This window comes from Octodon degus, unplaced genomic scaffold, assembly GCF_000260255.1.
Source record: "Octodon degus isolate 3935 unplaced genomic scaffold, OctDeg1.0 scaffold00407, whole genome shotgun sequence".
Taxonomy (NCBI): domain Eukaryota; kingdom Metazoa; phylum Chordata; class Mammalia; order Rodentia; family Octodontidae; genus Octodon; species Octodon degus.
In genome coordinates this window covers 259,615-270,427 of record NW_004524983.1, presented here as the reverse complement: position 1 = coordinate 270,427, position 10,813 = coordinate 259,615, and the positions used below count along the sequence as shown (strand labels likewise).

The following is a 10,813-nucleotide window of genomic DNA, read 5'->3' as shown; positions in this document are numbered from 1 at the left end:
TCTTAATTGACCTTAAAAGGCTAGGGCCAAAATGTTGGCTTTCCTTGTAGCCCTCCTTTTTCTCTAATTTTGGTCTGCAAACTTAGGTTGTTAACCATCTAGAAGATAAGCTTATTGTTATTATGCTTCATTTCTAAAATGATATAAGTATGGTACCTGTGTCAGAAGTTACAGTACTTTGAATTAAAGTGGTGTAATGATTAAAAATCTATGAATGACCAATAAACACATAAGTGCTAAACACTTATAACTTTGAAAAATGTAGTTCAGGCCCAGTGGATACCACAACACACTAGACTGTAGTTTCAATTAAAGATTGGTAGTAACAAGTGTTGCCAAGATACAGAGCAACTGGCACTCTATAATATTAATACAATATTAATAATAAAATCTAGATGACTAATACATGGACAGTCTAACTTTTTTGAAGATAAGTGTTAGCTATCTTTAAATATTTAAAGAAGTTACTGACTGATTTAAAGTTATTTTAAATATGTATACATTTAAAATTATTTTAAACGTGTATACATTTAAAAATCACGGGGTCCAGGGAGGTGGCTCGGTAGAATAAGCACTTCCCTGGCAAGTGCAAGGGCCTGAATTCAATCTCCAGTTCCGCCAAAAATAAAAAAATAAAAACCACTGGACATGGTAGCACATGCCTATCATCCCAATACTTGGGAAGTTGAGGCAGGAGGATTGCCTTGAGTTTGAGGTCAGCCTTTACTACATAGTGAGCTCAAGGCCAGCCTGAACTAAACGGCAAGACCCTGTGTCCAAAAATAAAAAAATCTTTTTCAGCAGAAGGCTTGCAATTTGTAGCCCAATCTGGGCAGCTTAGTGACTTAGAGAGACCTTGTCTCAAAATAAAAGTTTTAAAAGGGGGTGTGTGGGGCTGATGGTGCATTTTAGTGTAAAAGTCTTGGGTATAATCCCCAGTACTGCAGAAATAAAATTAAAATCCTGTTCCATATTCCTTGTGTTCCACCACTATGTAATGGAATAACAAAGAAATAATGTTCAAAATAGCATATCATGACATTTTGGGTCCAGATCTTCCATGAATATACTATACTTTGTCAAAAGATTTCAAAATGGGTTTTGCTTGCGTTTTCTCTTTTTTAGTCTTCTAATATCCTTTGCCAGTTTTGTGTGGAGGGTGAAAGAACTCCCCTCTTTTGGTTTACAGTAGACCAGAAAAAAGAAAAATCAAAAATAAAATCTCTGAATATTGTCTCAGCGTAAGAAAATGTATTCTTTCCTTTTTTCTTTCCAGGTGGTGGAGCTGTTGTTAGCACGAGGGGCAAATAAAGAGCACAGGAATGTTTCTGATTATACACCTCTGAGCCTGGCTGCTTCAGGTGGCTATGTGAACATCATCAAAATACTACTAAATGCAGGAGCTGAGATTAATTCTAGGCAAGTTTATTCTTCTATACAGACCCTGTTATTTATGAAGAGTGTTATGTTAATGATATTTGTAGGTCTCGTGATTTTGAATACTATATTTTGACTTTTCTATAAACTTAGAATCCAATTTGTTGGGGGGGGTTTTGTCTTTATTTTTGTTTTTGGTGCCAGGACCTTGTGCTTCCCAGGCAAGTGCTTACACCACTGAGCTGTATCCTTGCCTCATTAAAAATGTTTTTTTTTTAAATTATTTTTTATTTAAGTAATGAAAACTGTTGAGATAAAACTTAAAAAGCTTTTAATTATTATGTTAAAATTCTACATTATAATTTTCATTTGTTGTATAAAATTATATTTTTCCTTTTGTTCTCTCCATGTCTTAATCCCTAGAACTGGTAGCAAATTGGGGATTTCTCCCCTCATGTTGGCAGCAATGAATGGGCACACAGCTGCTGTTAAGCTCCTGTTGGACATGGGCTCTGACATAAATGCTCAAATAGAAACCAACCGGAACACTGCCCTTACCTTAGCCTGCTTCCAAGGAAGAACTGAAGTAGTTAGTCTTCTGCTTGATAGAAAAGCGAATGTTGAACACAGAGCTAAGGTAAGAAAAAGATCTGAATTTACCCATTAATTTATTGCTTCAATGTTTATAGTGTACAACAGAATTTTACTACTTTTTTTTGTTTTTGTTTTTAGAGACTGTCTTGTTATGTGGTGAAGGCTTGCCTTAAACTCAAAATCCTAATCTGGCTTATTGTAGTACTTTCTAATAATATTTATCTCCTTAGGAATACGATAAATCGGGAGTCATTCTAAGTCGAGGTGTTTTTTTGTTTTTTGGTTTTTTGTGATTTTGTTTTTGTTTTTGTTTTGTTTTGTACTAGGGTTTGAACTCAGGATCTTGCACTTGCCAAGCAGGTGCTTATGCCACTGAGCTATCTCCCTGGCCCTAAGTATTAACTTATGAAAACCCTCAATTATACATTTTTAAAGGTGTCACTATTAGAGTTTTTGTCTGAAAAAGACAGTTTTAAAGAGAAGGGAGAGAATATTTTACTGCATGGTAAATGTTACATGCTAACTGCACCTTAATCAAATTCTTAACACTATTGATTTTAGGTACAGTTGCCTTTAATAGATTTTTAGGCTATAATTCTGAGAAACTAGTATCAGTGCTCAGATTCAGTTGTGAATTTTCTAAAAACTAGATAAACCATGTTCCCTCAGATTTTTTGTTATCAACATTTTAGCTATTTCCTGCCTGTTTTATGGTTTTTTTGTTGCTGTTAATTTGTTTATTTTCCACTGAATTTAGACTGGCCTCACACCACTAATGGAAGCTGCCTCTGGTGGATACGCAGAGGTGGGCAGAGTTCTTTTGGATAAAGGTGCTGATGTTAATGCCCCTCCAGTTCCTTCCTCAAGAGATACAGCTTTAACCATAGCAGCAGATAAAGGGCATTACAAGTTCTGTGAGCTTCTCATTGGCAGGTAAGATATTTTCATATCCTTCATGTGTGAATGTAAGTGTTACTGGTCATTGATACTCTCTGACAAATTATATTATTTTAAAAAATGAAGTGTGCTTCCTTGTATAAACCACAACCCTCCTCCCCACACACACACCATCTTTTCTATCATTACTCAGCCATTGAAATTTAGGTGTTATATTGTCTAGTTTGTTTTCTGTGCAGCCGAAGAATACTTTGATTCATCATTGTGTATATTTTTTCAGTGCTATAATAAGGTATCTGAACATTTAGCTTTTGTCATCCATATTCATGTCCCCCACACAATTTTAGTTTTGCCAAGTATTACCATACTCCAAGTCTTTAAAATCTGGCAATGATTCAGAGTTTCTTATTAATTTTCCTATTCTTTATAGCAATTAGGGATTTTAGGAGACACTTTTGAAACTATTCAACATTAGACAAGATGGTCCAGGGAAATAGCTCAGTGGCAGAAGCTCCTGCTTGGTAAGCACAAGGTCCAATCCCTAGTACCAGAGAGAGAAATGGAGGGAGGGAAGGGTGAAGGAGAGAATTTTTTTTTTTAAGCATTATTAGACAAAATCAAGGATAGTCATTTAAAATTTGTCTGCTAGTCTCCAGTGGTGTTTGTCTCCCTTTGTATTTTTTACTCAATAGTTTTAAGACATTTGTGTTGTGTCCTACTAAGAATAGTATTGGGTACTCTTATTATTAGTAACTACTATTCCTACCATAACTACTTAATACCCACCTAATACTAGACCTACATGTTCCTCTCAAATTTACTTTTTCTGAAACTACATATTATAAATAAATGAATATAAATGACATTTGTGTCATATTTTTTAATATATCTAGGTTTTTAAAAATAAGTAATGATACTGTGGGATTTACTTTAATCCATTTTCTCTGGGTTTGAAACAAGGAATTATTGTGGTCATTTTTAAATTAGAAAATCAAATATTAAATATATGACTTTGATTTGATGGCTGGAAATGTTTTATATAATTCTGAAAAAACTTAATTTCTAGTTCTTGAATATTGAAAAGAACTTTCAGGTCAGGGATATAGCTCTGGTTCAAGTGCCTGCCTGGCTAGCACAAGGTCCTGTCTTTGATTCCTGGAACCAAAAAAAAGTAACTTTTTCATCTTTGTAGAGTGTTTTTACATGTTAATAGTTGTGGGGTTTTTATGTTACTTATATCATTCCATTTCATTTAAGACAGTGCTATCTATGTCATTCATTTTTAGGGGAGCTCATATTGATGTACGTAACAAGAAGGGGAACACTCCATTGTGGCTAGCTGCAAATGGTGGACACCTTGATGTGGTTCAGTTACTGGTACAAGCAGGTGCTGATGTAGATGCAGCAGATAACCGCAAAATAACTCCACTTATGGCAGCATTTAGAAAGGTAGTGATCTTTGATCATTTATGTGATGTTTTCCACTTATTCTAGTAAAAGAAGTATATGTCTCATTGTCACTGAAGACTCATTTTATGATTTGGCAACTTTGGTGAAAGCAAGTCATATACAATTTATTACTCTGTTAACAACACTAAGGGATAGGTACAGGTATGGCAGAGAACCTATGATATTATACTGACACTGAACATCAAAGCTAAGTGAACTTTTAAAAAGCTTTTTCTGTAGTACTGTCAGATAGTTCTAATCTCACAAAATATAACTCCAATGAAGAGCAACCATTTGGAGCTACTTGAATGTGGAAAAATGTTTGATTCTATTAGCCACTGCAAAGAAAAGTATAACAGATTTATTTTGTTCTCATCTTTGTTAAATCCTGGAAAGAAAAATGATAGCTTCACTACCAATATTTTAAATTATTGAGAATTTGGAATAACATAGAAAAAAATATGTATTTCAAAGATATGTGCCTTTTGAACTTTTTCATTTGAAGAAATGTCAGTAAAGTCTCCCTCTAGATTCCAGAATGTGGAAAATTTTCACATGCACAAGTTATTATCTATTCCTTTTTCTCTTACTGTTCTTTTGTTCCCATGTCTATCTGTCCTTCCCTCTTGAGGCCTTTCCCCAACCCCAAGCCCAAACTGCTGAGAATTTAACCTAGGGCTTTCCCGCTGAGGTATGTCCCTCATCCTATTTATTTAAATTTGAGAGGCAGCACCTCTGAATGTCAGTGTGACACCAGGTTGGGCTCCAGTTTGCAATTTTGTATCCTTGCTTCAACCTTCTAGATTACAGGGATTATAGACACACCCCACCACAGCCAACTTTTATTCTTCTTATTATTAACTAGTTAATTATTTTGTTTGTTAAGAGACAAGGTCTTGCCATTTCAGTTCAGGCTGACCTTGAACTCACTATGTAGCCCAGGCTAGCCTCAAACTTGTAGCAGTCCTCCTGCCTCAGCCTCCCAAATGCTGGGAATATGAGTGTATACAGTCATGTCTGGCTTGACTTGTTATAACCTCTTTTCCCTAGAAACTCTGAAATCTGATGTCATATTTTTCTTTCCTTCATCAGTCAAGCTTTTCTTTCTCAGAGGCTACCTACCTCTAGTGAAGCAAGTATGTCATTATCAAGTTTGTATTGCTTAGCCATTTTGCCATTAGTGCCCTGTTTTGAGTAGTTTAGCGCCAGGTCAGTCTCTGACCTCTTTTGAAATCCAACCTTGTTTGGTGTTCAGAGGCATCACAGTTTAGTACCTTTAGGTATTCTTTTATTGCTACTATCATGTGGAGTTGTCTTTTCCTCAGTTGATCTTTTTATTTTCTCTCATGTAGTCTCTGTTCTCATTTAGAATGACCTTTTCTTGTCCCTCCTCATTTTTTCCAGTTAGTTATTCTTTAGATAATTTAAAACTTCTTTTCTACACAAACTGTGTCTATCTTATTTAAGCTTACTTTGAATTATCCATTCTCTTAAGTTATTGAAGTTAGGTCTTTATTTTCTTTTTATCATTCATTGTGACAAATATCTTTATGTTAATACAGTTAGTGATTATTTTTAATTGTTTCTCTAATATGTGGCATGCATTATCTTTCCAATAGATAATTTTAATATGTGAATAGTGTTTATTCTTTATACTCTTTTGTTTTCATTCTGTTTATTTTTTAGTACCTCTCAAATGGACTGTAATGACTTGGCTATGTTACAGTTAAAATTTTTAAACTGGCCAATGAGGGAAGTAAGATCCCTGCCCAAGTCCTAACAAACTCTGTAAGTTTTCCTGTATAAATAATGTAAGGACTTGAAGACATGTTGGAAAGATCATTAGGGAATAATGCAAGTAGCGTTTGAGCTTTTCATTAGATAGCTGTTGATTTAAAGCAAAGTTTTTAAGACATGGGGACCAAAAGGGAGAGAGAGTTCGTTTTGACTGTTACTTTTTTATCCAGACTGGCTAAATTATAGGTGTCAAAGATCAGCACTCTAGATAGGTAAGAAGTTCAGCAAATCTAAAGAATTTGAAATTGGATACTGAGCTATGAGTGAAGGATTTACCCACAGTTAATGATGTTGTGAAGAATATTTTCTTTCACACTGTTCACTATGCTGTTTGCTTTTTATTTGAAAGAATATAATAATAAAATTTTTGCTTTTACTCTTATTGAAACAGGGCTTGCTATGCAGTTCAGGTCAGCTTTGAACTGACTGTGTAGTATTTTTACTGTTTTAATACATAGAACCAAAACTGGATGCTCATTTGTAGTGAGTTACCAAATAAAAGGAAGATGAGTATTTTATCTTTTCTCTTTGTCTCCTTAGATGCGCCTTTGCCAACTTTTTATATTAATTTTTGCATTTTTGTTCTTTTATTCAGAGTAATTTAGAATGTTAGGTCACATAATTATGTTCTTTATGGAAAAGTTGGATGCAAATGAACAATATAGGTTTACCTGTTAAAATGAAAGTCTGTTTTTTTAATTCGTAGAGCAAATACACCACTGAATATTCATATATTCATATGCCTAGTATGTATTTACTGAATCCTTGAAAGAGTCTGTTTTCATCTGACATTGCTGTTTTATAGGGTCATGTGAAGGTGGTACGCTACTTGGTGAAAGAAGTCAATCAGTTTCCCTCCGATTCTGAGTGTATGCGATACATAGCGACCATCACAGATAAGGTAATATGTCCTCAGGGTCATCTTATTGAGTGAGCTGAAGATTCCATTTATTAGGCTATCTCTTGTGCTAAGAAAAGTTATAGTTTGAGCAATAATGTGTACACATAACAAATTTTTAATTAGTAGTTTGTAAATGAGGTATGCCATTTAAGAAAAGTTTATAGATTAACTTACCTTATGGATCAGTATGATAGAATTCTGTTTCTTTAATAGAAGTAAAGTAATATTTTTAATAATCTTTGTAAAATAAATATTTGTTTGCTAAAGTTTTTTGAGAATATAATTGAAGAGATAGTATGTGTGTTAGTGCCTTCCTTCTATGACTAATAATTAAAGACAGTTCTCATCTTAAACAATTAAGAAATTTTTAAGTCTATTTTTTATTCACATTGGTCATTTCCTCTTAGCCCATTAACCAACTCACTGTAGCTCTGTTTGGAGGAAGTAATATTAGTTTATAAAGCACAGCTTGGTGAATAGCAAAAGATTTTGCTTTTGAATATGTTTAAATATGCTTAAATTGTATATGTATTTGTACTTTTTGCCTTTTATTTTCTGCCACTGATTTTTATTCTTATTTTTAAGTGCCGTAATGAAGATCTTCATGTTTTGGGGAACCTTCCTTACTAAGTGGGAATTGTTCTTTGAGGCAAGAAATATCTTTGATTTATTATAGGAGATGCTGAAAAAGTGTCATCTTTGTATGGAGTCAATAGTACAAGCCAAAGACAGACAGGCTGCTGAAGCCAACAAGAATGCCAGCATTTTGTTAGAGGAGTTAGACCTGGAAAAGGTAATAACAATCTTTACATCCAAAAACTGTATACTTTTTCCCATTCTGCTCTTACCCCTCTCAATCTGAAGTTGACTGTGGTTTCTTTTTTACTTAAATTATGTATGTGATCTTCTAACTTTGGCTCAAATATGTAGAGAAAATTGTGGATATATGTATATATATCATTAAAAACATTTTCGTTGTGATCAAATTAATAAAATTTTGTTATTGAATCTCACTGTGGAAGTCAGGAAAGCTGTGTGTGGTAACTGGTGGCATCCCATCACTTGGGAGGCTTATGCAGGAGGCTCACAGTACATTCTTAGCCAGCCTGAGCTGCAAAGGAGACTCTTACCATAAAACCAAAAAAAGAGTCAAATTAGATTCTAATTTTGGATTTAGTCTTATTTTAGTTACTCATCTCTTAAGTCTTCAAATTATACCAACATTTTTTCCTTTTATCTTAGACTTTGTTTAATTTATTGCCGGCATACTTAATTAGAAGTATCACATGTACTAATAAAGGCATAACCAACTGGTGGAATACACCATTTAGAGTTTTTAAAGAATACTTTTTATTATTGGGTGTTTGTGTTTTAGGGGTTTTTTTAGACAGTGTCACTGTGTAGTTCAAGCTGGCCTTGAATTCACTGTAATCCAGACTGGAATCAAAATCATGGTAATCTTCCTTCTCAGCCTCCAGAAGGAACTGGGAGTACAAGGCATGAAGAAGTGCACCAGCTCACACACCCTTTCTGATTTTGGTCAGATCTTTTCTGTTGTACCTACATAGCTTTATTACATTGTTTTATCCTACATAAATAAAATTATTCTGAGCATTTTATGTTAAATTGAAATTTGAAAATACGGTCTGCCAGATACTGTGGCCCACACCTTTAGGGGTTTTTGTTTGTTTGTTTTTATGTATTTAGTATAGGATCTGCAGGGTTTCACTACACAGATCAGACTTGTAGTAATCCTCCAATTTTTCAGCCTACCAAATGTTGGGATTACAGGCACGCACCACCACACCTAGTCTTGTCTCAGCATGCCCCAGGGGTGGGGCTGGTATGGCACACCAGGGATAGAACTTGGTCCCTGCATCTGCCCAAGCAGGCACTTTAATCTACTGAGCTATCTGGCTAGCCCCCACATCTCTAATTTCAGTACTCTGGGAGGTGGTATAGATGCTTTTAGAGTCTGCCCCCTGCCTAAACAGTTTAATAAGACTCTAAATTTAACCCTCCCCCCAAAAAAAATAAAATAATGAAATGAAAGTAACCCCCAGCACAAGGGTGTGTGTGCGTGTGTCTGTGTGTGTGTGTTTGTGTGTGTGTGTGTGTGTGTGTGTGTGTGTGTGCGCGCATTTTAAAAAACTGGTTTAGAGTCTGATCAAAGCAAAATTTGCTTTTTAGGTCATTTTAAAGTGTTGCATGGGTGTATACAAAGGATGGGCCCAGAATTATAGTGTTATTCCACTATATCCAAAGAAAGTTTTTGAAGAGTTGATGTATAGAGACATTTTGTAATGAACTCTGAACTTGATGTAGTTTTTATTTGTTTTGTATTTTATGGTGCAGAAGATCAAACCTAGACCCTTAGGAATATTAGGCAACTACTCTGCACTACTGAGCTACATCTCCATTTATCCCAATCACTTTGGCCTATTTTGGCATTTACTTTCATTCGTTACGGTTTGGTTCGTGTTTCTCTCTCTCTCTCTCTCTCTCTCTCTCTCTCTCTCTCTCTCTCTCTCTTTCTTTCTTTCTTTCTTTCTTTCTTTCTTTCGTTTTTGGTGTTTTGTTTTGTTTGAGACAGGATCTCACTATATAGCCTAGACTGACCTCAAAATTTTGGTGATCATCCTTGGTCAGCCTCCTGATAATATAGACTTTCACTACCACACTTGGCTTCATTTAACATTTTAATGCCTACCAAATGTAAGGTGTATGATAGGACCAAGATAGGTTGTTTTTATAAAGACAGACTTTCGCTATGTAGTTTAGGCTGGTCTTAAATTCATTATGTAGCCCAAGCTAATATCAAACCCAAAGCAATCTTTCTGCCTCAGCCTCTGGAGTGCTGGGATAATTACATGCTGACCCAAGTTAGGTAAAACACTTTATTTTATTCTTCTCAATAGAAATATTACCCCCATATTGTTGGGAAAGTGAATTGGTGAGAGGTAAAGTAACTTGCTTAAAATAGGTTAAGATTTAAACCTCATTGTTTAAATATAAATTTTCTGGTTTTGAGACAAGGTCTCACTATGTATTTCAGGCTGGCCTTGAGCTCAAGGAACTCTACCTGCCTCAGCCTTCCACATGCCTGGATTACAGATGTGCATCATCATGCCTGGCTATCTGCTTCTCTTAGTTTTTTCCTAAGATATTATAATACCTCTTCTAGTTTTTTCTTAAGATATTATAATGTTGTCTTTTTCTAGTCCTATATTCCTGTTTTAAAATGTCAGCTTTTTTTTTTTTTTTTTCCTTTTTTTCTTTTTTGGCAGAACTGGGGATTGAACTCAGGCCCGTGTGCTTACCAGGGAAGCACTTATTTCACTGAGCCATCTCCCTGGCCCCTAAATGTCAACATTTGTGAATAATATTTTATAAATTAAAAAACATCCTTTAGATAGCCAGGAAACAGGCATGTTATTAAATAAAATTGTTCAACATTTGCATGTTTTTGATGTTTATGTATGACATTAAATACATTTTGAGATTTGCAGCATACCTATGAATTACTAAATCAAACGGCTCTAGGAAATAGTCTTTTAAGGATGTCTGTTCTACAGGCTGGGGATTTAGCTCAATGGTACAGCTCCTCCCGAAAAAGTGAGATTCTGAGCTAGATACCTAGTACAAAAAAAAAAAAAAAGGCTGTTTTCAGCTAGGCACAATTCTGATGCCAGTATTTGGGAGGCTGATGCAGCCAGTCTGGGCAACATAGTGCGTTCAGGGCTTCCTGGACTATGGAAGCAACTGTCTCAAAAAGCTAAAATAAGAGAGTATCTACTC

The 10,813-nt window shown here is 35.0% G+C and overlaps 1 protein-coding gene across 7 annotated transcripts in view; it reads left to right on the top strand.

The window, feature by feature from the left end:
- The window catches only part of Ankrd17 (ankyrin repeat domain 17), a 165,132-nt gene that overhangs the window by 111,923 nt on the left and 42,396 nt on the right, over positions 1–10,813 (top strand). For all 7 annotated transcript variants that reach the window (XM_023708598.1, XM_004648421.2, XM_023708595.1 and 4 more), the window contains 6 exons: positions 1,277–1,419; positions 1,801–2,014; positions 2,729–2,904; positions 4,155–4,317; positions 6,920–7,015; positions 7,692–7,808. In XM_023708598.1, coding sequence (XP_023564366.1) covers positions 1,277–1,419; positions 1,801–2,014; positions 2,729–2,904; positions 4,155–4,317; positions 6,920–7,015; positions 7,692–7,808 — 909 coding nt within the window. The remainder of the gene's footprint in view (positions 1–1,276; positions 1,420–1,800; positions 2,015–2,728; positions 2,905–4,154; positions 4,318–6,919; positions 7,016–7,691; positions 7,809–10,813) is intronic.